The 27,422-nt window shown below is 37.2% G+C and overlaps 1 protein-coding gene and 1 pseudogene across 2 annotated transcripts; both read left to right on the top strand.

The window, feature by feature from the left end:
• Positions 1-7,606: 7,606 nt before the first annotated feature.
• On the top strand, positions 7,607-7,837 carry LOC150018007 (serine palmitoyltransferase small subunit B-like; annotated as a pseudogene).
• A 2,846-nt stretch (positions 7,838-10,683) lies between these two features.
• PRRG4 (proline rich and Gla domain 4) lies at positions 10,684-25,484 on the top strand. Of its 2 annotated transcripts, none has more exons than XM_090267590.1 (6): positions 10,684-10,763; positions 11,420-11,544; positions 16,256-16,419; positions 17,838-17,886; positions 19,377-19,509; positions 23,512-25,484. In XM_090267590.1, the coding sequence occupies exons 2-6, from the start codon at positions 11,442-11,444 to the stop codon at positions 23,744-23,746; spliced, it is 684 nt and encodes a 227-aa protein (XP_090123716.1). In that variant the 5' UTR covers positions 10,684-10,763; positions 11,420-11,441; the 3' UTR covers positions 23,747-25,484. The 2 variants fall into 2 exon arrangements, with proteins under 2 accessions (XP_090123716.1, XP_090123715.1); XM_090267589.1 differs by lacking the exon at positions 10,684-10,763 and adding an exon at positions 10,775-11,080.
• The last annotated feature ends 1,938 nt before the right edge of the window (positions 25,485-27,422 follow it).

The following is a 27,422-nucleotide window of genomic DNA, read 5'->3' as shown; positions in this document are numbered from 1 at the left end:
CACAGACCGGCACTCAATCCACTGAGTCACACCAGCCAGGGCTATATCTGTTTTGTTTTGTTTTTTTAATTATCTTTTTCTTGTTGATTTGTTACAGTATTTTTTAATTTAAATTTTATTTTTCAATTACAGTCTGCATTCAATAATAGTTTGTATTAGTTTCAGGTGTACCATAGTGGTTAGACAATTGTATACTTTACAAAGTGTCCCCCCCAACATTCCCCATGCTGTACTTTACATCCCCATGACTGTTTGCAGCTACCAATTTGTATTTCTTAATTCCTTCACCTTTTCCACCCAGTCCTGCAACCCCGACCCCTCTGGCAACCATCAGTCTGTTCTCTATATCTGTGAGTCTGTTTCCATTTTGTTGTGACAGTATTTTAAAGGATAAAGATGTCAACTCCTTATATGTCATTTTTACTTCAACTATTTCCCTCAGTTTGTCATATGCCTTTTTACTTTAATGTATCTTAGAGTTTCTAAAAATGTTTAATTTTTATGCCCTCAAATGTATTAATCTTTTTCTTTATAATTTTGTTTTTAATTTATTATTAGAGATCCCTTCATCACTCTAGGAAAATATGTCATCCACCTGTATTTTCTCCTACTTCTTTTATGGGGTCATTTTCCATTTGATTCTTTTTCTTTTTTAAGATTTTATTTACTTATTTTTTAGAGAGAGAGGAAGGGAGGGAGAAAGGGAGGGTGAGAACCACCCATCAGTCCATCAGTTGCCTCTCACACCTGCCCCAACAGGGACCAGGCCCGCAACCCAGGCGCGTGCCCTGACCAGGAATCCAACCGGCAAGCTTTGCTTTGCGCAACAATGCTCAGCCAACTGGGCCATGCTGGTCAGGGCTCTCTTTTTATTTTTAAAGCTATCTTAAGTGTATTTGGGAGTAAGATGTGAAAGAAGGAACTAATTCCAAGTCATTACTTAATATAACACAATTTCCTATGACAAAGCATTTAAACAGTTCAGAGTTCATTTTAAAAAGGAGCTGGGCTGTGTGAGAACTTATTTTAACAGGTTCCTTTTGGAAAAGGTGTCAACTTGCTAACTACTTTCTATGTTATCTGGATGTTTTACAAAAGATACATATTGCTTTGCTTTACTATTAAATAAGTACAAATTCCTCTTTAAAAAATAAGAAAAAAAGCATGCCTTTTATTGAATGAGAGGTTGATGCCACATGTCAGAGTCGGATCTCGAACTTCACCTTTTCATGACTACAGGAGAACAAAAGAAACTCTTCATAATTCACTGGGCGTGAATCATAAGTGCAATTACTGAATGAGTAAGTAGAATTTTAATGCCAATGGGGTGAAGTGCAAATCCTATTGGGTAGAAACCAGAAATCCTAGTTTTAATGTTCCCCGATTCATTTACTAAATGTCCTCAGAGAAATTTCTTAAAAGTCTGCACCTATTTGTCAATGCATTAAACAAAGATCTTACTTGTAAAAAAAATTGGGCTTGAGATAACATATTAAAATAGTAAAAGCATACTGAACTAAAAATTTTAATGGACAGCATCAGAAATTCTAGTCATCAGCAACTCAGGAAACCTAAATTGTTTCCACAATTATAAGTCTCCTCTGCAAGGCTAAGTTCTTATTTCACTGTGCATAAACCCTCAAAGGCCAAGTGAAGGTAGACTATCAGAGGAGACCATTTTGGGGATAACTGATTTTCACACTAATGCTAATGAGGCTGAAATAATAATGCTTTAAGAAACCTAATTTTCTTTTCAATTTCTGCTATTTCTGAACAAGCTATTTCTCTTTTAACATATTTCAGCTTTTTAAAGATGTTAACTGCATACATTTACACAAATGTTCACAAAAAGGATGTGTGCTCCATAAATTTATGTTTACTAACATGGATACACATATACATATATAACATTGATGTGAGTCACCACACGCTTGCTCATAAGCATATCCTTAGCTTCATCTTTAGCACACTGATGAAAAGGACTAAGAAAATCAGGTAATGAGCAAATCTGGTAAGATCATCAATGATTAAAGACGTCTGAGCCCACAATTGATAAAGAGCTATCTGTGTCATGTTATCTAGGCCCTCAGAGAAACCGATGAAAGAGAGGATTTATTTATTTATTCAAAAAATATTAATTGAGCATGTGCCAAGTGCTATTCTGCTAAGCACCGAGGAAAATTATTAAGTTAAGCCATATGAAATTGCTGACATTTAAGTATTTTTGACTTACAAAAATAGCAATTTCATATAGTCCAACCTAAGAAAATGTCAGCAATTTCTTAGAGAGGGAAAGAAAATTAAAGAGTTGAGAATCATGAGAAAAACAAAGATTTCCAAATAACAACTTAGAAGAAATAAGAAGGATTAAACAAAAAGCTAGAACCCACCCTGGCTGATATGGCTCAGTGGATTGAACACTGGCCTGCAAACCGATGGGTTGCTGGTTCAGTTCCCAGGCAGGGCACATGCCTGGGCTGCAGGCCAGGTCCCCAGTTGGGGGTGTGCTGGAGGTAACCAACTGGTGTACTCTCACACATGGATGTTTCTCTCCCTCTCTTTCTCCCTCTCTTCCTCTCTAAAAATGAATAAATAAATAAATTAAAAATCTTTAAAAAAAAGATAGAACTGGAAAATGGGAAAAAGGGAATACATAAATGAAAATTGAACAATAAAAACATATGATCATAAAAACTAATACATTATTTAAATTAATTTAATTCCCCCAGTATTTATTGAATGTCTAAGACTATACAGATAATTTTGTGGTTGGCATAATATGTGCCTCAAAAGAAAAAAAATCAACTTTATTTTCCTTAAAGATGAAAGACAGATCAATGTGCCCTATATTTTTAAAATCTGAATTCTGAGGATAAAAGAGAAAATATTTAAAAATATAAAGAAATGGGATAGCTAAAACAGGAAAAATGACAGCAAAACTTTATATATATAAATTCAATACAAATCCAAGAAGATAGCAAAGTTGGAAAGAAATAGTCCTGAAAATAGAAAAAAGGTTCTGACACAAGAATGAAAAGTACACATCAAGTTGTTAGAGTACAGAGACCAATAAAAGTAAATCTAAAAATGTTTTAATGTATCTTTTGCCACATAAAAAATTTTAAATTATTTCCCATTTTGAATAATTGTGGGTAAACAGATTATAAAGTACATAAGTTGGGTATACATATTTTAAAATTTATATTTTGATATGACTGATTTTCTTTTAAATAACATAAATTATATAAAAGCAAGTAATCCAAGACTATCCAGAAAGGGAAGAATAATTAGGAACTTAAGAAACTTACTTAAGTAGGGATCTCTTTACACTCTATTATTAAGGATGGTCAAAGAACCAGAGAATTTTAGTGTAGGAAGGAGTCTCAGAGTTCATTCAGAAGAGGCAGTCAGAGCTCAGAGAAGTGATGTGTTCCAAGTCACCTAGCTAGGGTTTAAGTAGACTCAGGATGAGAACCTATTCATTCTTTTATTCACTTAGTAGTCAGGAAATCTTGCTATGTGCCAGGTGCGATACAAAAACAGGTAAATTTTGCTCCTGGATCTAAGGAACTGTCAGGGTGACAGTGTTGAAGGTGCGTGGAGGGGAGCCATAGATTTTACTAAAGCCATTAGAGTACATCAGTAAAGGAAACAATGCTTAAAACCCCATGTTTTATATTTCAAAACTCAGATTTTGAGAACTCTTATTTAAGAGCTTCAAACCAGAATGGTACATAAAATAACAAAGGAGAATCCTCCACGGAAGAAGGATAAATGGAAGCCTAATTTGTAAACTTCCTAACAATTCTTCCACATAATGTGTGTCTTCAATCCTACGAATAACATCAACAACATCAACACTGCCTTATTATCTTTCTTTTGTGCAGAATTACTGAATGCTTCCTAAACACTGTCAGTTGTAGAGTTAGAAATGCATGATTTATTTAAACTCCCCTTTTGCACATTGAGGATAGAAAGTATGATTTTGCAGTTGATGCCAAATAAACCTGAATATGAAAAAACACCTGTTTTCCTAGAACATCATGATTACTTGAATATGAGTTTCCAAAATAGAGGCAAAAAAAATATGTGGCAATTAGGAGGTAAGATTATGATGATAAAATGAGTCAGAGAATTAATTACAGTTGTAAAAGTGCCAAGGCCTGACCAAAGAGTGAGAGTATTGTGACCAACTGTGACACAAGTCTCTGTCACAGGCCCCTGTGGGCAGCTCGGAACCACAGTAATTCAAATTCTGATGTGCTCTGTAAGGACTTTAAGGATTACTTTTTTAAAATTTTAATTGTTGACACTATTACAGATGTTCCCAATTCCCCCCACCTTTTCCCATCTCCATCCAGCCCCCAGCCCCCTTCCCCTGGCCTTCACCACAGGATTATTGTTTGGGTTTTTTTTTTTAAAGAATAACATGTAGTTCTTACTACTATCCACAGTGGGACAAGAAACCAGATAACCTTTCATACTATTCTTGAATTATTTCTTTTGTTATTAACAATTGTTCTTAAATAAGAGAATTAAATATGAACTCTAGTTAAAAGTTCCTTTAGAGATCTTTAACCAAATGTTTAAAATAACATCTTTAACCCCTTTACCTATTTGTTGAATCTGAAAATACCTGCATACGGACATATAATCACCCTTGAATGCTGGGAGTCTTTCCTTTTCCACCTGCTGATTTTACTGGGGTACATTAAAACTGCAAACTATTAGTGTTGAAATGTCAAGGCTAAAATGTCATAGAACTATCAAGTTCAGTAAAGTTGCATCTCCTGTTCCGAGTCATGGGATGAATAGTCATCAGTGTGTCTTTAGGGATGTGAATGTGATCTCATGCTGAGAGCCGCATGGCCACAACCTTAACATTTCCTGTCACAGTCCTTGAGTCAATCCTCATGCCCACACAGTCAAGCTATTTTCCATTTCATTCTTGAATTCACACAGGTAAGTGTGTGGGTATGTGTTCAAACTCAAAGATGCATTATCACCTTAATCCAAATATTTTAATCTCATTGTTCTGATATTTTCTTATTTCTTTTGAAATTAAATAATTCTTTACCTACTGCCCTTCATTATTCTGTAATAACTCAAAAAAAAAAAAAAAAAGAATCCGCTTCAAAGAGGCAAGAGCCAGGCTAATCCTTGGCCAAATGACCATTCAAGACCTTTTACTTCATGCTTCAGTATCCTTCTCTGTAAAATGAAAATCATAATATCTAACCGAACTCCACAGATGACCAGAATAGGAGCACTTAAAATGCTCGGGAAGAAAGGCATAAGAATATTATGACTATAACAAGAAAATCATACAAAATAAGAAAGTAAATACAGCAAGTAAGTAGAAGAAATCAACCATCTTGGGCAATGTTGTCTCTCGCTACACTCTTTTCTCTTTGCTGTCTAATCTCAAGATATCTTGCAGTTCCATAGTGGCTGAAGTTTGTGTGTATACTTACTGCCAAATGCTGTAACATTCTTTAGAATCCAGTATTACAAGGAAATATGCAGGGATGTACTTCCCTACTGAGAAACAGACTCATTTCTATATCTGCCTCCCCTCTTAGACTATAAACTCTGATATTTCGTGTGAACACAAAGCTTCATTTGTCTTAGCCCAAATATCCAGATACGTGGGTGGATGCCTTCTACCAAGGAATGTCAGTCATTAAAGTTCATATCTGCTGATTCCACAGCATGAGGAATCTGGCCATTTCTCACTTCCAACATAGTGTGAAATACTTTTCCTACCTGAAAATAGATTGTGTCCACCCACCCAAAATATATTGAGAACAAACAACATAAAAGGCACTCTGCTGGGTACTGTGAAGGACATAAAGATGAACAAGTCAGTTCTTGCTCTTGATAAGATCTTTACAAGGTCACATTCTTAGATACATTCTTCTCCAAAATAGGGACTGTACTGATTATCTCTCTATCCTTAGATTTTTAGTGATATAATTTAACTAAATGAGTGAATAAATAGAAGAATGGGTATTCTAATGAATACATTTTTTTTTTTTTTTGTTATATGATATCAACCACAAGAAATAATTTCTAGCCTCTTCAAAGAAGGACCTATGATAGGAGCAGATTAGAGAACAAAGCGAACAAATGAAAATCAAAGAGGGCCCTGGCTGATGTGGCTCAGTAGATTGAGTGCCCGCATTGCAAATCAAAGGGTTGCTGGTTCACATTCCAGTCAGGGCCCATGCCTGGGGTGTGGGCCAGACCCCCACCCAATTGGGGATGCACAAGAGGCAACCACACATTGATGTTTCTCTCCCTCTCTTTTGCCCTCCCTTCCCTTCTCTCCAAAAATAAATCGATAAAATCTTTTTTAAAAGTAAAAAGAAAAAAAAAAAAAACATCAAGGAGGAAAAAATTGGAGGGAGCACTGTCTAGAAGGAAACAAAATTTCTGCAGAAGACTAAAGAATAGCTGATTCTAAATAATTAGGATAAAATACATAATAGCCGCCTTTGTGGGGAGAAAAAAAAAGAATTTGGTGGAAATTGAATTAATCAAAGATTAGAAAGGGGGAAAATGTTTCCTTTGGCTTCCAGCAAGTGCCAAGCCACTTTGGTGAAAGGATGGGACCTTAAATGATGTCCCAAGGAATTGCTAACCACGTTATTTGGAAAAGGAAGGATGAGACCATCACCTGTCAGAAATCCTTTGTGTCCCACGCTCCCCCCGGAATGCTGCCCTCATTACTTAGGGCAGCAGTTCTCAATCTCTTATATCTTGGGACCTTTTATAATCATTAACATTATCAAAGGCCCCAAAGAGCTTTCATAGTTATGTGAATGACATCTAAAGGTATTTCTATTACATATTAAAACTGAGATATTTTTTAAATATTATTTCAAATCAAGGCAACAACGGGTACTTACTTTTGCTGTGTTTCTGAATAGACTCAAAGAAAAGTTCAAGATTTCAGGATAGCCATTTATTTGAGAATAATGAGGTTATAGCTGTCCTGATAGGTATGACCAAAAGTAGCTAATAAAATCACAGAAATACTAAGAAGAAACGTTTTATTAATCTTTATAAATTTTTCTAATTCATAAAAATATACATATTGATCGTTAACTACCATAGAAAATACTAGAAAACAAGAATACACACGCAGGTATACTATTAGCACAGAGATAACATCATTACATGTCAAATGGCCTCTGGAAATTTCTACTGTACATTAATGAGAGAATGGAAATGAGCTGGAAGGAGTCGTTCAGAGCCGCGCGGTTAGACACAAGTTTGCGTGGGAGTGTTTTCCTTTTGTAAATAATTAATCTCCGGCATCAGTCTGGCTGAACTGGAGTTTTGGCAATAGCGCAGACGGCAGGGCGAAACACCCAATTCCGGGAAGCTCTGAGGCACCCAGAGCAGGGGAAGCTCGCAACATCGGGGGAGGCACCCATGCATCGCTATTCACCTAAACCGCAAGAAGATACACCCAACCATGTAATGAAGAAACAGCAACTCAGAAGTAACCCAGGATCATTCCAGGGAGAAACAAAACCAAGAATCCAAACCTCGACCCTCCTCCGTAGGACAGACTTTCTGCAGCTTGAAGGGGCCAACCATGGGTTTCAGGCGTGTGAAAGAGTATTTCTCCGGGCTCTACTGTCAATACCCACTCATTAGTTGCTGTGCTGTCATGGAGCCCCGGAGCCATAACGTTCGATACCGCCTTACTAACCATTTTTGCTCTGGTGGTTGTAGACTACTTATGTTTTTTATGCCAATCCACGTCCACCTGGCTTGGGAATTTTTCTCCAGAATGTGTGGCAATCACAGTGCACTTTCTAACTGATCTTGTCTGCAGTCGGTGAATTGGCATTGCTTGTGTATATGTTGCTTACAGTTCATTGTTTTAGGTGAATACTGTGTCTTTCACCACCTGAGCTAAAAAGCTCTCACTTCTCTATACACTCTTATATCCTGCCTGATATTTTGAGATAGATGTCTCTTTAGGTTCTTTTATAAATGTTACATTGTGCATTGGACCGTAGATAATAAAATAGCCTTACCTCACATACCGTATTTTCTCAGCTGAAATCCATGACTTCACTTTTTTTTTTTTTTAATTAGGAAATTTCATGTAAAATTTTTCTGGAGAGTAGGCCCATAAGGGAATCATGTTTAAAATGTTCCCTTGATGCCTGTTCTACAATAAAGGATATATTTTTTAAAATTTGTTCATAAGCTACTGTCAAAAGTTATATTGTTATTTATAATATAAAGATGTAAATAGTTATATGAGCCCCCTAAAGTATTGTTTGTTTGTTTGTTTGTTTGTTTTTTTGTAAGATTTTATTTATTCATTTCTAGGGAGAGGGGAAGGGAGGGAGAAAGAGAGGGAGAGAAACATCAATGTGTGGTTGCCTCTTGCGTGCCTCCAATTGGGGACTTGGCCCACAACTCAAGCATGTACCTTGACTGGGAAGGAAACCAGCAACCCTTTGCTTCACAAGCCAGCACTCAATCCACTGAGCCACACCAGTCAGGGCTAAAGTATTGGTTTTTGACTAAACTACTGATACCTAAAACTCTTTTACTTCAAGTACAAAAGAATAGGCTGGACTCAATTGTCTCCTTTCAGACATGGTTCATGAGTTGTTTCAAATGCCTCAAAGTCCGGCTTTATAACAACCATGTTGATTTTAGATAACCCAGTAAGTATTATAATACAAAATAATTTTAAGTATAAGAAACAAAATATAATCAAAGTAAATTCAGATGTGACTTGTGATGTTGTCTTGCCTTGCATGATGCTGGGGACTGGGGCGATGCAGAGAAAAGAAATTGCTTATTTTCTGTGCTTTCACTCAGTGAAGAGGGGGAGCATGTACTGGGCTACAGGAAGAAAAGCTAAAAAAATAGGTTCAAAGTAATAGTCTACCAGCAGGAACTTGACAGCTCCAGTTAAATGTTTTGATATAGTGGCTCCTTTACAAATTGAAAAAAAATGTATTAAATTTCCTTCAAAGTGTTTATCTTGAAAACAATTACAAGTTTTAAATTATACTGCTGTATCAAATATGAATGCCAAAGACAAGCATTGCAGTTTTTCTCTCCTTCAATAAATATTAAGGTTAGCAATACAAGAGGGTAAAAATGTAAATAGTTTTTGGACAGTATTTGGACCTTTGCTTGTGTTATGAAAAAAATTATTTTCCAAAAAGAGCTAGAGAGAAAGATATTTGGCATGCCAATTAATTTGCATGTTTGCTAAAAAACAAAAACAAACTTGTGACTTGAAGATAAACCATATGTGAACACGTATTTGTTGATTTTTGCAAAATAAAATTAGGTTTAATTTTACAAATAAAAAATGAGAATGAAAAAGGCAAATCATGTCTTATTACCATAATGGAAATAGTTTTGACCTCAGAGATCCCTTGAAAATATCTTGGAGATGTCCCAGATCTGGCATACCACAATTTGAGAACTAATGTCACCAAATAATTTTCACATCACTTCCCATTTCATATTACTAATAAAGTGAATTTTCTCTGATGCATATTTTGTTCTTGTTCCCAGATCATCCTTTGAGGACTGTTGACTCAAGGTAACCACAGACCCCTAGCCTAATGGAACCCAAAGTGAAAAGCCCAGGGTTCTCAGAGTACACTGGTCTGAGTGCTTGTCATGAGCGTAATATTCGAGATATAGTCTTTCCTATATGTCAGCTGGGCAGCTGCCCCTGAGCAGCTGGGCATCAAGGAATAGACAAGAGTCACACACAGTAACTATGCTATTCACTTAACTTTTACTGAATGCGGGTTCACTCAAAGCAGAACATAAACATGCATTAATATCCTATTCACACTCTAACAATCTAAGATAATTATAATACACACACAGCAATCAATGGGTAGTCCCAGAGTCTCAGTCTGCAGGTCCAGGAGGAGGAGTTGTCAGCGTCTTGCAAGAAAGGATCTCTGGGGCCAGGTTGGCAGCAGGGCAGGTGAAGCCCTCAGTCCAGCAGGGCAGAGCCTCTGGAGGCCAATGCCAAGGGAGATCAGTGTGGCCTGGAGCAGCACTCTGGTGCGTGGAGTTCGGCTGTCTCAGCAGTGGTCTGGAACCTGCCTCAGTTAAACCTGAAAAGTGGTGTATTGGTCCACCCTTTTGGGTCTTTTCGATAAATGTCTTGCCACCCCTGATGCCAAGTTTGGAATTTGTCCAGGAACCTATGGGTGGTTCTGCTTGACACCCCTGCTGACAAGAGTGAAATTTCCCCAGGAGCTTCTCTATGGGTGATCCCTTTCTGCAGGCATGGCTATTCTGGTCACATGTGCATATAGTTTAGCTGTGTTTCCTTGCCAGACTATCTGTTCTGCCCACGTGGGTAGATATCTTAAGTGTGTCCCCTTGCTAGATGTGTCTAGAGTGACTTAGGTAGTTTCGATCTGAACTGAAGTGTCATGGCTGACAGCCATTTTAGTTGACATGAATAGCTCCGCTTTGTTTTATATACCTTATGCTCTCTTGATGAGACCAATGCCGTCTTATTGGTCCTGCTTTCCACAATGCTGAGAACTAAAAATGCCTCCCTGAATTTGCAGAAAAAAAGCGGGGTCTAGAATCTTGATCAAATCAGCCACAGGCAGTCAAGGCGGGGCCAGAACTGGAGGCTGAATGCTGGGCTGGCCCAGGGCTCAGGGCAGAAGGTTCCGCGACTGCCTGACGAAGTGGGAGCTCCCTGGAGACGCCTGCCACCCGCCCGCCCGCCGCAGGTAGGCCGCCCGGGAAGGGGTGCGCCGCCAGGTGCTTCCCCAGGTAGCCGCCTCCCTTTCCCACTGATCCGCCCCGCTGCCTCGCGGGATCCAGCCAGGAAGTCGGGTTGTGCGGGACTCTGGGCCAGCCAGAGCACCCCTCCGCAGACCCCAGGCGCGTCCTTGGCCTGAGTGTGGGTGCTAGCCCTGCGGAGAGCGAGATCCAGAGCACCGCAGGCATTTGGGGGCGCCAAGGCGGAGGTTCTGCCGGCCGCACGCACTTTCCGAAGACAAGGCTCCGGCTACGGAGCTGCGGCAACATGCGCCCCGACCTGCAGGTGCGCAGCTGGGTGGCTTGGCCCCAGCGGGGGATGGGTTACTCGGAGGGGCCACCTCCCCAGATCGGGTCCGACTGGAACGCGAGGCAGAGGGTCTCTGGCGGCGATAGATGCCAGCTCAGCCGTCGGCAGAGTCCCGGGGCACGGTATTTGTCCCCAGGCACTCTCGGGGCCGCTCTCAGGGCGCGGATCGGACCCGGGTGACCGAAACCGCAAGTGGGACGCAATTGTCCGGTGGCTTTGAACACAACAGGTCCATGACTCAGTTCCTACCGAAACTCAAGGTGCTGAGCCAGGGTCTGTTTTGATTTGTTTCTCTTTTTTGTTTGTTTGTTTTAGTTTGTTTGACCGTTGCCGGACTATGTTTGCACTTCTGATTCTACTCATCCAACTGCCCATAGCTACCTTCGCGTTTCCTCATTGCACAAGAAGTCCCGAGGAGGCTGGGCATGCCGGAGAAGAAGGTGAGCAAGGCTTCTTCAGTTACCCAGAAAACCTTGAACTCCAAGCCGCGTGTTACAGAACTCAAACTAGAAAGCGTAATAGTTGAAGTTACATGCCCTCGTCAATAATAGAAGCACTAAAATATTGTTTAGTTTAATTTGTGGTTTATTTGGTAATGTTGTGGTTTGTTAAGTGCAATTTATACAAATTTATTTCTGAGCTCCTTTTGATTAAATATACATATTTAAGACCTGGTCTGTGGTTAACTTGAATGGCGAACCTATTTCAACTTCTAAAATCAGTGAATGCCACTTTTTAAGATGAGGTTATGTGGTGATTATAATGAGCATAATTACTGGTTCTTCCTGGAAAGAGGGAGAGAAGAGGCCAAGATCTAGCCTGGACTTGTTGAGACCCTGGGCAAGTAATTTGAGGCCTTTGGGCTTGAATTTCTTTATCTGTAAAATAATGGGAGTGAATGAATGAGCTCTGAGGTCTTTTTTGATTTTCAAATCTCTGGATATAATCAGATGATTGTGAGATTAGGTTTGGTTCTTACTAACCTAGAATTCCACATGTTGTGGGGTCCAGGTCAGAAACAAACTGATTCCTGCATAACGTAGGAAGGAAAAAAATAAAGCTTTGGTATTCAGCAGTCTTATCCCTGCCTTGTCATTGTACTTCCCTACCCAGTTACTAGTACTTTGGATCTACTTCCCCACGCATTCCTGTCCCTTATCCCTTCTCATCAGATTCTACTGTCAGCTCATTTTCAAATGGGAAGGATCTGTTACACTAATACTCATGGATGACTTATTAATGATTAATATAGCTTAGCATGTTGAACCTTCTAGGAGTGTGTGTGTGTTTTTAAGATAAGGCAATTACCTTAATCCAAAGCAATCAAACCCTGATGGCAGAATTCTAGGCAATTGGATAAGCTCGCCAGTGAGAAAAGGACAGATTTTGGAAGGAGATCCTTCTCGGTAACTCCCAAGTTGTACCACATATGTAAGTCCATTCACATATAAGATTAATGGTTCATTCTCAGTGGCACCAGACACTGATTACCAAAATATTTGTGGACATATTCATTCATTCACATGATACAGACAAAAAGACACCCAAGAACATCACCAACTCTGGGAAGAATTTAGAGATCACGCTTAAGGGAAAAAGGCTGGTGATATCTGTGGGATATGTAAAAGAGGAATCCTAGGTATTTAAAAAGCTGACTTGTTCGGTTAGGCACCATTTTATTAACACATGTTCTGCCCCAGGCCCTGGAGATGTAGAAATGAAAGACCATAATCCTTGCTCTGATCAGGGAAGCAGGGTGTAAACAAAAAGTCTCCACAAACTGTGACAGAGGTAGGAACAGAGACCTAGAGAGCAGAGGAAAGAGTGAATAGAATAACTCTGTCTTGGGAGAGTTGTGTGGCACAGAAGCCAATGCTCTCTATCTAAAAACAAGATACGATAAACGGAAATATGAAAAGTAACTAGGAGAATAAGGGACCTCCAGCTAAATTCTGATGAAGGCCAATGACTTAAAAAGGATTTATTTAGAAAACATGGGAAACTGGACAGAGGAAAGGAATGAAATGTTTGGGTTGGTGGGATGCACAGAGAACCTCTTAGAATAGTCTGAAACAGGAGAAGTAGAGAAGAATCAAGAATCTGAGAGGCAGATACAAAGGCTAGAGGGAAAATAGTAACTCCCGTGGAAGTTCAGTATCCTCCTCCATAGGCAAGGAAGTTTGGTTCTTTCAATTATAAGCGTTTTCAGGGTTACTTGGGACCCAAATAACAGAGAACAGTGTTCCTCCTAAGACTGAGGGAGGCAGGGAAAAGTGTGATAAGGCACTGAAGGTCCAAGGTCAACTACTGACCAAACTGGAATGTTCACACTCAAGGAAGTGGCAAACAGCAGCCTCTGGAAGGTATGTTTAATACAGGGGTGAGGATTTTACTGACATAAATACCCCTTCAGAAACAATAAAAATATTTATGCTTCTCTCTCTTTTGTATTCCTTTCAAGTTGAAAGTGGCTTTATTGGGTGCCATTCGGAGGACAGGGGTATTTTTATAACTCAGAAAAGTTACTCAAACAGAAGATGGACAGTGAAAAATATAGCACTGCTTTTTAGCCAATAAACTGTAAAGAGCTGGCAAATCTCAGAAGCAGCAATACAGAAGCAGATTTCTAATTCTCCTTTCTGAAATTAGATTTCATGTAGTAAGTATGGCTAGGCAGGCTATGAGTTACTGCAGCACTGATTTAGTATTTTAAACCTACACCAAGCGGAGTAACACCAGACTATACCTATGAATTGCTTCAACTGATAGCATTTAGGCCCAAGAACTCCTTCCACAATAGGAGAGTTGACTTCATTCAACTATAATTTTTTGAACACCTCTTATGTGTCAGGCACCAACATCCCTGCTTTAATGAAACTTTTCTTCTCGGGAGAACAGAGCGGTAACAAATAAGTAGAACATACAGAACACTAGGTGATGATAAGTGCCATGCAGAAAAACAGAATATAGTAGGGGAGCAGGGGTGCCAGATGGGCAGGTAAGGGTGTGGGTTGGGGTTCAAGGTAACATTGAACAAAATCCTAAAGGAGGTGAGAGAACAAACTGAAAGAAGAAAGTCCTATTCAGAGGAAACAGCAAATATAAAGGCAGGAGAGAACCAGGAGTGTTGGAAGCCAGTGCATTTTAACATTCTGTTTTTAATTAACAGCAGAATGTTAAAAACAGACTGTAGGAGGGTAGCAAGGAGGCTCTTTAGAAGGCCATTGTAAGAATCCCAGTGAAAGATGACGGAGACTTGGGAAATGTTTGTTCTATTGCCATTTGGTGAAAACAAAAGCTACAGGAAGACATGGGAGCCCTGACCAGTATGGCTCAGCTGGTTGGGTGTCATTGGCGAAGTAAAATGTCACCGATTTGATTCCTGGTCAGGGCACATGCCTGGCTTGCATTTCCATCCCCAGTCAGGGCATGTAGGAAAGGCAACCGGTTTATGTTTCTCTCCCTTTCTTTCTCCCTCCCCTCCCCTCTCTCTAAAAATAAATTTTGTAATTGTTTGAAGGAAAACAAGGGAGAAGAAAGAATGGAACTATTTCATCACACTGCTCTGCCTTTTAGAGTATTTCTTAAAACAGCCCTCACCAGTGATCCCATTTTAGCTTCCCCTTGCTTCAAATAGTACATGTATGTTATTTATAACATTGAAATAAATACATTAGGCTAGTTCTGGCCAAGAAAAATATGTGAACCACAAAAATAATTTAGAATTTTCTAATAGCCACATTTAAAAAAGGAAAAATAGATGAAATTAAGTTTAATAATGTTTTTAATTTAACCCACTATATCCAAAATATCATTTCCAAATACAAGCAATATAAAACATTAAGATACTTCACAGTTTTTTTAAACTAAGTTTTTGAAATCCTGTGTGTATTTTATGCTTACAGCCCATCTCAATTCAGACTTAGCCACATTTTAAGTGCTCAATAACCATATATGGCTAGTGGCTACTGTATTGGACAAAACAGCTCTGTTAGACACAAACCTGTCGGAAAGGTGATTGATTAGCAGAAAAAGGTGTGACTGTCTTCAAAGAGCCAGGAATAAATGGCCTTCCTGAGCTTGCTCACAAGTCAGTCACTCGTTTCCCAGGCCATGCTCTCTCTTGTCTTTCAATTACCCACTTGAATGTATTCTCTCTTTAATAATGGTTAGCAGCGAGAAATACCAACACTTTTCAATTCTTAGCGAGTTTCTGAATTCCAGTCTCAGTATAGTGACCTGTGTGTAGTGAGATCACTTAAGCTTTGTTTATATGATACCAGAACAAATTTCAAGTTTGTGAGGTTTAAAAATGCTGCCATGGTGGGATATTCTTGTTTTGTGTTAACCTCTGCTGAATTTTACCATTTACCTTTCCAGAAAATATAGAGGGGGTCTCATAAAACATTGTATACACGTATTTGGGGGATGGGTGAAAGAAGCTACTCCTTTGGGAGGGGCCTTAATATCTTTTAATTAACTTTATAATTAATGTATAATATTATTATTTGGACATTTAAAATTTTATAAGTTTTAGTATAAACTTGATATATTAATGAAAGTCATTCAAATTTTTTCATAATTTTAAAAAATGTATTAATTTATAATTTTCAAACATAAATAGATCTTAGTGATTATTTAGTTCATGTCCTAATTTTACAAATGAAGGAAATGGAAACCCAGAGAAATAAGTGACTTATCCCAGAATACACAGCTGATAGCTTAAGCTAAATTAAAACCAAGAATTTCTGTCTTCTTACACTTAGTCCAATACTGCCCGTTATATCAGACTAATTTCTCTCAGTCAAGATAACTGGAAACCAACCCTTTAGGAATAGAATAGTCTGGCCTGTCATTTACTGCAAATATAATTTTCTGGAGGGAAAGGTAATATTTAAATAGTTTTTATTTCTGCTTATAATTTTGAACATAATCAACTCCAGAATTTTCTGGAGTTATGCTAATATTTATATTTCATATTTAGCAGAAATTAATTTTACTGACATTTCTTTTTATCAGATTTGAAAACCATACAAGAAAGTTTGGTGTAATTTAACCACACAAGGGAACTAGTCACTCTTTTCACAATTTAAGCAGGAATTTTCTTCCTTACTTTTATTAGTGTTTGAAACCTTTCTATTTCTTTATTAGTCTTTACATCAAAAGAAGAAGCAAACTCTTTCATACGTAGACACCTGCTATATAACAGATTTGACGTGGAGCTCTTCACTCCTGGTGACCTAGAAAGAGAGTGCAATGAAGAGCTTTGTAACTATGAGGAAGCCAGAGAGATTTTTGTGGATGAAGATAAAACGGTAATTTGATTGATGTTAATTGTCTGGAAATTTATTAAGTAGTACTTAAGAAAATGGCACTTTCATTTATTAGAGCTTTTATGCTTTAAATGAAATCAGTATTCTATATCTGTTATCTCCTTCTACTTTCTTAAAATGCTAATTAGCTTTAGATTTAGACTTGGCTTTATATTCAATTAACTGGGCTTATAGTAATTAACAAATTATCAATTATACTGTAATTTTGTATGTTTAGTGTTTATTGTATTAAAAAACAACCACGAAGTAGAGTGAATTAAACTTCAGGATATAATTTGAGTTAATTCTCTGTAACGGACTTTAATCATTGAAAACTCAGAGCAATTTTTTCTATCAGTGACCTATCCTTTAAAATTACTGTACTTATATTTCAAGTACTGACCATCTACTATGTGCCAGGTGCTCTGCTAGAGACTGGAGATACAAAATACATAGTCCCTGCACTCAGGAGTTTATTGTTTGGTATATCTGTAATTTAAGGGAGAAACTTTCATAAGTTCTCCCTAAAAATATAATTAAATCCTGTCTGTTAATCTTGAAAAGGACAAAATAGAGACAGTACTGTCCTTGTTATAATCTAGCATATACTTGAAGAATGTTAAGTGACCCAAATTATTTATTTTGTATATTAAATAACCCCAGCTCCCTTTTCCCTTCCTCAAAAGTTCCATTTTATTTTACTCTTTGGTCAATAAGAACTTCTCTAGGTAGCCTTCAAAGGCAGGTACAGTATTCCCTCACTTATTGTGGGTACATATTAATGGAACTTAGTTCTTTCTTTTTTTTCCTAAATGGTGCCCAGCATCCATGCTAATATCTGCCACTGTATTAGGGAAGGAAAACAAAGTCTACACTTTGTAATGGTGCCTATTGAGATTTATTCTGTTTTTCACCAACCCATTTTATAATTTTATCATGGTTACTTGAAATCCGCTTCCATTCTCAGGTAACACTGAACAACCTCAGGGATGTCTTTCCAAATCAATAAATACCTTTCAGTAAAATCTAGCAAACTGAAAGCCCACCTAGAATAGAAAAATTCAGACTCCTTTTCAAAAATGAGTCCCCTGCCTCAGCTTCCATCTTTGGTCCTTTCATAGACTCTCCAATGTGATAGTTTCCCCTGATGCCTGAATGGGAGCTCTGGGCAGATGAGGGCTGAAATAGCAGGGTACAGTGGTAGGGAGGTGACAATAACCCCTGACCAGTTCCAGAGTTGGAAGAAACAGTGGTGCATGGTAGTGCTTTAATTAGAGTGAGTCACACCCTTTAGCTTGAATGATTGGTATCCTACCTGTGACACATGCCAAAAATTTACCACCTCTAGTTTAGGTCATTGGGACCAAATGCAATGATAATAAAGAAATTAAATAAACTTGGAAAATTTACTTTTCTCTTAGATGACATTTTGGCAGGAATATTCGATTAAACAACCAACCGCAAAATCAGGTAAGACAAGAATTGATTCAATAATGTTTTTCCCACACCCTCTCTTCTATAATATATTTCAGTTTCATTGTTTGAGTTTGGTTGTTGCTCAACACACTTACCTTGTAACTCCAGGGAAGATTTCTCAATTATACACTGGACTATCTAAGACGGAGAAGGCCACATTCATGTATTTGCACACTGAAAATCAAGTTTGGTGAGCTACTGGGACATGAGATAATAGGTTTAAAAATGCTTTAAACAGCTCAGCTAAGTCAAGACTTGCACAGAAAAAAAGTTGTACTCCATTGGTTTCAAATAGCAAACTATTTTAATTTTTTTGTCTTTTTTTACCATTACAAGTTAATGGAATATGTATGCTACTGGGTAAGTTAAGATTGTTAGCTAGAATGAAGTAACTTCTACAGAGGCTCAATCCTGTCTTTTATCTGTATTGATCATCTCTAGCTGCCTTTTAGTCAGATGGGTTTTTTGCCATCTAGTCTTTCATCACCCTTAGGTAGGTCCCCAGTTTATAGAGAGACCATATTATATATATACACGAGAGTTGCTCAATATATTTATCTTAGTTAATATCAAAGCGTATCTAGTGGTACAAAGCTTATGTTTATTCCACTTAGTCTTGAATATCATACATTCAATATGACCTATTTAAAAGAAATGAAACCATAACTAGGGCTTTTAGGAAGGGTCATTTAAAAATTCTTTAGGTCCTATGTCTAGCACGAAGATTTTTTTAAAACATCAACAATAAGCCCAGCTGGTATGGCTCAGTTAGTTGGAGCCTTGTCCTGTGCACCCAAGGATTGCTGGTGCTATTCCAGTCGGCGCACATGCCTGGGTTGTGGGTTTGGTCCCTGGTTGGGGTGTGTGCAGTAGTCAGCTGATCAGTGTTTCTCTTTCTCCCTTTCTCTCTCTCTCTCTCTCTCTCTCTCTCTGGAATAAATAAGTATATTTTTAAAAAATAGAATAATTCCAATCCCTGGCCTGCGTGGCTTAGTTAGTTGGAGCGTCATCCCATAGCTGGAAGGTTGCAGGTTCAATTCACAGTCAGGGCACATACCTAAGTAGCAGGTTTGACCCACGGTTTGGCTCGTGCAACATGTAAGATTCTGGGTCCGGCTGGATCCCTGGTCTGGGTGCACGTCGAGGCAGCCAGATGATGCTTCTCTTTCACATCAATGTGTCTCTCTGCCTTCTACTCTCCTTGCCTCTCTCTCTCTAAAACAAAAAAGCAAATGAAAAAATGTCCTCGGATGAGGCTAAAAAATAAATAAATTCAATAAGAGAGAGGGAGCAAAGTGGTACTATTATTATGCATGACTTCTGCATATTAAAATTAAAAATTAGAGGGTATGGGAAGGAGAAAATAAATCAATATTAATTGTTCAATACTTAATCTGTGCTTAGACCCAGCGTTAAATTTATTGAAATCATGGGTGGTGCTTTTCAGTTCTTATATTAATGTTATTTTAATGGTTTTTCTTAAGGTGGTAACAGCGAGAAAATTGATGTTATAGGCCTTCTGACTGGACTAATTGCTGCTGGAGTATTTTTGATTATTTTTGGATTACTTGGTTACTATCTTTTTGTTACTAAGTGTAACAGACAACAGCATCCAGGGTAAGTACCAAGTGAAAATATTTAATTCACTATTATACATTCTGTACTGTTATTTTTAAATGGATTTTAAAATGGCTGCCTGTTTTTACTTTAGAATAATTTTAGAAATACATGAAGGTTGCATAGGCAGCACAAAGAGATCTCATACGTCTTTCACCCTGTTTCCCTCGTTAACTAACAAACCAACATTGACTGGTACATTACTATTAGTTAAACTCCAAACCTTATTTAAATTTCACCAATTTTTTCATTATTGTCCTCTTTTTGCTCTAGAATCCAAGCAAGATAGTACATTGCATTTAGTTGTTATGTGTCCCCAGTTTTCTCTAATGTGTGACAGTTGTTTGGTTGCCTAATTTAACACAAATAAAAAACTGAGAGAGAGACAGAGAAACATCGATTTGTTGTCCCACTTATGTATATATTCATTGGTTGCTTCTTGTACGTGCTCTGACCAGAGATTGAGCCCCCACCCTTGTCGTACTGGGGCAACACTCCAACCAACTGAGCACCCGGCCAGGGCCTCAATATTTCCTTCTTGAGCAGGAAGCAGATACCAGTGGCCCCACATTATTTCCAGAGGAAAAAAGTGCCATAGTTTACTCTGAGGCACAGTGTTATCAGATCTAGCCATGTGGCTACCCAAATAGAAACAGAATTAGCTAGCTTTTAAACTCAATTATTTTTACTGATACTTTACATTAAGTAAAAAATAATAAAATAAAATAACTACCGCTTGAGGATAATAGCTCATTAATAAAGCTTCATCAATATTCATAAAACTAATTGTTTGCATAATAGAACTTCATCATACTTATAGGAATAAAAAGTTATTCTCTTGTACATTATCTATATTCTCTTCTCGGTAAATATAGATGAGTAACTGTAGAAGAATATTATCCAAAAAAGGCACCAGATGCTAAACAGGCTATTCAAAATTGATGCCTACATTCCTGTATGCACACTATCAAATTAAGTGAACAAATGCATGATGGTGACCAGGTGATGAAAAGGTTATGGATATAGATAATGGTGATAGTTGCACAACACTGTGAATATAACTAAAATTTGTTTTTTTAAAGGTTTTATTCACTTACTTTTTAAAGATTTTCTTTTTTTATTTTTAGAGAGAGGGGAAGAGAGAGAGAAAGAGAGAGAGAGAAATATCATTATGTGTTTGCCTCTTGTGCACACCCAACTGGGGGCCTAGCCTGCAATCCAGGCATGTGCCCTGACTGGAATTGAACCAGTGACCCTTTAATTCCCAGGCTGGTGCTTCATCCACTGAGCCACAGTTGTCAGGGCCATTTTTGAGAACTTTAAAAAAATTTTTATTTATTTATTTTTAGATAGAGGGGAAGGGAGAGAGGAAGAGAAGGAGAGAAACATCACTGTGTGGTTGCCTCTTGTGCACCTGGAGGCCTGGCCTGCAACCCAGGCATGTGCCCTGACTGGGAATCAAACCGGCAACCCTTTGGTTCACAGGCCAGTGTTCAATCCACTGAGTCACACCAGCCAGGACCATTTATGAGAACCTTTGACTAAGATTTTTTTCAATGTGGCTTTGTCCAAAAGCTGGTAGAGTCCTGGAAACTCACAGATTAATGAAGAAATAGGCAAAATTTGTCTTTGAACACTCTTCAGGTCTTTTATCTTTCCTTTTCCACCCCATTCATAATGTTTTTCCAAAATGGTTCAGATATGCCCTCATGCTTAATAATTCTACTCAAGGTCTGTGACAGCACAGCCATTGTTCAGTGTTCTCTGCATGACATTTTCTTCTCTCTTCTCCCATGTTTTTATTCATTTTTCTACTTTTCTACTGTACTTCATCTTCTTATGCCTTTTTTCTCTGAAGTCTTTTCATTTCTTCCCCATATGAGGTTAGAAGTACAATTCAAAGAGAGAGGGAGCAAAGTGGTACCATTATTATGCATGTGTTCTGTGTATTAAAATTAAAAATTAAAAACTCTGGATACTCTTGTATTTTTAAGAAAAAGGCTAGTTATACTTACTGTTAGTACAGTATAATACAGTACAGCTTACAGATCACTTTTACATCTTTTGCCTCATTTTGATCCTTTCAGCAACTTTTGAGTTTTAGGGGACATCTCAAACTAAATTTACTAAATATTCTCCTATGTTGGCATTAACTTTCAAATACTTACTCAAGTGTATTTCATCTGTTGTCCCAAGAAATTCTTCCAGCAGAGTTATTGGTCTTCTTTCTATACTTTGCAAGCCTGGAAATGGAGGAAAGGTAAGGAGATATTTGAGAAAGAAGAGTGAAAAATAAGATTAGTGTCAGAAAAGTTCGTTTCATTCCTCTGTAAAAATATACCAAGAAATGGGAAACACTATCTTTTCATTTCTTAGTTTCCTTATTTGATGGAGTAAAATAGGCAAAATATGATGTCCATTTATTTGAGATGTTATTGGTGCATACTTTCTGATTTCAGTCACTTAAGTTGTATGTAAGAAATAGCTGTGTAAATATTTAATGACTCATGCAATTATTGTTTCTATATCTAAAGTTTTGAAAGTCAACTTGGAAAATTTTTTTTGTTCAAATAAAAGATCTTTCTCTCCTGTTCCCTATAAGCAAATAAATAGAACTTTTCGTCACAAGCTAATGAATGTGGCAAGTGACTAGCCTACCATGAAAACATTCCAGGTTTCTGACAGAGGAGCACCTGTGTTGAGCCCTCTAAGTAAACTTGTAATGCACTCAGTCACCTCTCAACTATTGAAAAGCTGATTATCCAGTCTCTAGATTTACTCAGATCTTTTCCTTTTCTTCTCTCCTTCCCTCCAATTTCAGACCTCATTATTACCTCCAAAGAAAAGGGTGTTCTAAGGTACAAGTTGACTGACTTTGTTTATAAAGGTTTACAGAATTTTGGGTCTGCTAAACAGTCTCTTATTGAGAAGGATATTGTAAATATTGACTAGAGGCTGGGGGTTACCTCTGAATTTTAATTATCTTGCTAGCCTTAACTATAGAAGTTAATTCATTTACAGATACTTCATAGACAGCCAGTCACAGTGTGAACAAATCAATTTACTAATGTTTAAATTATCGGTTTGTAATTCACAAGTGAGCAGGGAAAACATAGGTTCAAAACATCAGACCCACGTTGCATTTCAGTTTTTATTGGCTGATGTAGCTGACAACATTTTGTGAAAATGGTGGGACGAGAACTAGGCCATGTTAAAAAAGAATTGTTGGGCTTAGATCAGTGGAGTGGGGAAAAGACAATCTGAGAAAGGAAGCCATACCAGTGAAAGCACAGAGATGGCACAGGATTTATTGCACTTACTGAGGAGTATTAAAGAGGCTACCTTGGCAAGAGCAGAGAGCTATAGAAAATAAGACAAGGCCAGAATAAGGGAGGCTTGAAATGGACGCATAGTAGTTGGAACTCAATTCAGTGAAAAGAAGGCTGCTGGTTAGACTTTTGCATAGAAGAGTGTTGTGCTGGGAGAACTGTTGAGGAAGGATTTGCCCGCCAGGCAATGGGGGAGAGGGAGAGGAACAGAGGACAGAGACAGACATCAGCTGTTGTGATTATCTGTGGAATCAGTTTCCTTGGCTTGGGGTTGTGTTGCCTTTCAACAAAGCCTGTGTTTGGTTTCAAACCGTACTTTGAGAAAGTTTTCACTCAGGAGCAGGAGAAAAGGGGAGTTAGTGTGTTTTGAGTTCTTATTATAGAGGTAGCTATTATTATCCCCACTTTACAGAGGAGAAATTGAGTTAGGTAACTTGCTTTTGGTCACATAGCTAAGAAATGACAGGATCCGGTTTCATATCCATGTCTGACTTTAAAGCTCTTGATCTTTCCACTATACCAAGACTCTTCCTGTTGTTAGAAAACTTAGAAAACTGTTACATTAATAAATTGGCTTCAACTTCTATAACAATAGTCAGTTGGATTTTTAAATATTGTGTCTTAACCTACCAATGCTCTCTTTTCTAGACCTAAATGCTGTCTCTCTGTTTAGTTCTTCAGCCACCTACGAAAGAAATGGCAGGCAAACTCCCTCCATCATTTTCAGAAGAGCTGAGGAGGCTGTCTTGTCTCCATCACCACCTTCAGCGGAGGACACAGGATTACCTTCTTATGAACAGGCAATGGGACTGACCAGAAAACACAACGTTTCACCACCGCCACCATATCCTGGACCAGCAAAAGGCTTTAGGGTATTTAAAAAGTCTATGTCGCTGCCATCTCACTAAACCCACCTTGCCATCCTGGTGGTACAGGATATTCACGTTATTTGAAATGGTTCGTTTTCTCTGAACCAAAAAAACATGTCAGTCCAGCCCTTTATGACAAACTGCAAGAAGTAAAGGAGGAATAAGCACGAGTACTACACCACAGAAGTTCTGTCATCTTGGACTTGAACTTGATCATGACCAGCTTAATGAGAAACTTGGACTCCATATCCTTGCAGTTAGAGAGCACTTCTTGTTTATTTTAATTGTTCCCCCAAAATCTGTACTATGGGTGTCATAGCTAGAACTGATGAAATATCTGTATCCTTTGTGCAGATAAAGGTGGTAGATTTTTGTGTGTTGAATAATTAAAAAGTAAGAATTCCTAATCATTTGATTATCCCAAGTCATAATATTGGGCTCGCTCTTTATTAGAATTCCTTGTTGGTTGCAAATATTTCATAGGATTTGACATTTCATTATAAATTAGTGTTCTTAATATAATGACTTGGTTTTATATTTTCAATTATTGCATAGCATTCACTATATTTTTCAGGTTTTACTTTTTAACTCTTGCTATCAGTCATATTTCATTATGAGCAGTGGGACCAGTAATTTTCTTTAAAAAAACACTTGCTAAGGAGTTAGATCTTCAGAGGATTGCAATGGCAAGGATTTGCAAGAGTGGTTATACTAACAAATAAATAGGCCTCAAATCTAGGAGTGACTAGACCTTGATAAAGTTACCCTTATTACTGAGAAGTAGACACCTGTGTCACTATGAAATTAACTATATATAACTATATACACATATAATTATTCATCTTGAAAATTTGTTGAATTTTCTATCTAATAGCTTGAGAACCTAGAAAAAGTAATTTACTTTTCTGATTTTAAAATAATATTGATTAAAGTTACCAGCAATCACTTGTATTTCTTAATGTTTGGACACAAAACACCACAGATAACCACTTTAACTTGTACTTTGTCTCTTCTTCTAATCGTGTATGTGACCAGTCTCTCTTTAAGAATGTAGTAGAGAGTATAAGCTATAAACCTCTGGAGTGAGTGTGTGTGAAAAAATTTATGTAATGGGTGTGTATGTACATGTGAATTTGTTTCCTTCTTGCAGGAGCTGAAGAAATACAACAATTAGAATGAGCAAGCACACTCTTCTTGGCCCATCTTGTACCTATAGAATTAGACTGTCTCAAAATATGAAATTCAGGGATATTGTCACTTAATTCTAAATCTGAATGAAAAATTTATAAGCATTTGTCCTATATATAAATGTATACAGGTACAGATATTATATGGATTATCACACATGTATTTCTTAAGATGAATAGGAATATAAGATATGATATATCTTATTGAACCATAATTTGAAATAACTCTGTGAACTAGTTTACTCCCATTAATTCACAAGAGTCTAACTGCAAAGCTAGCTTCAGAACCTGTGACAACCCCTTTCTCCATAGTAGCAGCCTAGATATGTCATATGCCATGATTTAGTTGCTCTAACTTAAATGAATGACCCTAGAATTTATCATTAAGATTGTAGAACAATTGATATTTGTAGAGCATTCAATGTTAACCTCATAATACTTTAAATATAAAAAGGGAAATGTGATAGGACCATAATCTACAAATGCTTATAAATGATTGATAGGAAAATATCTCAATGTAAAATTATTGACATATAGTTCTGTCTCATCCACCCTTTTCTACTCCTGTTGTATTTTTGGTGGTGAGTTTTTTTGTTTGATCCGTCCTCGTGCTTCTTCCCCAGGCAACTGATTAGTGTTAACCATTAAATCTATTTTGACACAAAGTTTTATATTTAATTAGATGAGTTTCCCCCTCTATTACAATTAGGAAATGAATGGAATATGGCTATAAAAAGGAAATCGGACTAGAAAAAGAGAAATACACATTTATAAGGTTATATGTTCGGTAAGGTAGATAATTCTACATGGAATATCCTCTTTTCAAACTGAAAAAAATTAAAGAGAGCACAAAGTCTGACTATGAAAGTTGTGCATCTTTTAATAATATTCCCTCTGAGTAAAAACAAAGTGGATAAAAACTCTCAGAACAATTAAAAATTAGAACAAATGTGTCCTCTGTGTCTTTGGTTTCCCCTTTACCTGTAAAATTCTAATCAATTTTTTTTGTATTTATCAGATAATTTATGCATGTGTATACTTTTCCTGTAGGTACAAGAGACTTTTCAATGCGAAAAGGTTTGCTAGTGCTGTTCAAAAGCTCAATTTCATATTATTTATATTGTTTTTGTTCTAACTAAATGTGAATTAAGTTTTATTAATCATTAGTTTGATCTTAAATGTTCCCTAAAGTGTTGTAGTATTAAAAGATTATCTAGAATTTCTGTATTTTTTTATTAAATTCTTTTTGTGATCGCCAGTATGGCATTTTGGAACATGTATGACATATTGATGCCTTTTCTGTATTGTGTGTTTCCTCCAACTTTTTTTGTTGTTTAAAAATATTTTCCTAACAGGTTAAGAGCTTAAGGCAATACAATACAAACATATCAGTATTTTCATTATCTGAAAAAAGAAACCCATTTTTAAAAATGCATATATTTCCTATAGCCTTGATTATGTTTTGGTTTTAATGGATTTCCTATTACAGACACTTTTTGTACATGTAAATAAACTTTATACTAAGCAAATACTTGTTGCTCGTTTCAATTATACATACTTTTTTCTCACATAATAGAATATAACTATATAAATTAAATGTGAATAATACAATGCATGTTTTCAAAACAACATTTACAGCATGGTGTTGCTCTACATATCTTTCACCCAGTGGGACTAGCGTTCTATTAAACAATTTAGTTGCAGTTGTGAAAGTGCTATTCTCTTAACAGTTTTAATATTTAATTTATTGTTTGAGGCAAATTTATAGTATATTATCCCTTAAAACTGAATTTAGTCCTGGTTGGTGTGGCTCAGTGGACTGAGTGCCAGCAAGTGAGCCAAAAGTCACTGGTTCAATTCCCAGTCAGGGCACATGCCTGGGTTGCAGGCCAGGTCCCCAGTTGGGAGTGCACAAGAGATAACCACACATTGATATTTCTCTCCCTCTCTTTCTCCCTCCCTTCCCCCTACCTAAAAATAAATAAATGAAATCTTTTTTAAAAAGTTCAGTCCAACATAAATTAGAAGTTTAGTCTCTCATTTAAATCAGTTTCTTTCCCCACCGCCCCTGACCCCAGGTCCCCTGTTGGGAGCGTGCAAGAGTCAACCGATTGATGTATCTCTCCCACATAGCTGTTTCTCTCCCTCTCTTCCTCCCTTTCCATCGCTCTAGAAGTAAATAAATAAAATCTTTTTAAAAAATGAATTTAATTCTATGACATGTCTATACATTATTTAAAAATCAGGCGATAATATAGTAATGGTACACTAAATTATAGGAGTTGCTTAAGGGAAACACATTAAGTAATATTAAGTATCATACACATAGATCCTGATTACTATGAAATTTTACTTCATGTTACACATTTAGATTTCGTTAAATTTTTTGGATCCAATTGAGTTACGCATATAAAATTAATCAAGGGAATGAGTAAACAAACTACTGACTAGAAGAAAATATTTGCAAAAGACATCTGATAAAAGACTGTTACCCAAATTATACGAAGAACTCTTAAAACTCAACAATA

Source organism: Furipterus horrens, unplaced genomic scaffold, assembly GCF_987537825.1.
Source record: "Furipterus horrens unplaced genomic scaffold, mFurHor1.1.pri manual_scaffold_2, whole genome shotgun sequence".
Lineage (NCBI taxonomy): Eukaryota > Metazoa > Chordata > Mammalia > Chiroptera > Furipteridae > Furipterus > Furipterus horrens.
The sequence above is the reverse complement of the archived record's forward strand: the minus strand, read 5'-3'. Positions and strand labels throughout refer to the sequence as shown.

Coding starts and splice junctions, on each gene's coding strand:
- PRRG4 (XM_090267590.1), top strand. CDS start 11,442: ATGTTTGCACTTCTGATTCTACTCATCCAACTGCCCATAGCTACCTTC. Junction 17,887..19,376: donor ACAACCAACCGCAAAATCAG/GTAAGACAAGAA, acceptor GTTTTTCTTAAG/GTGGTAACAGCGAGAAAATT. Junction 19,510..23,511: donor AACAGACAACAGCATCCAGG/GTAAGTACCAAG, acceptor CTCTCTGTTTAG/TTCTTCAGCCACCTACGAAA.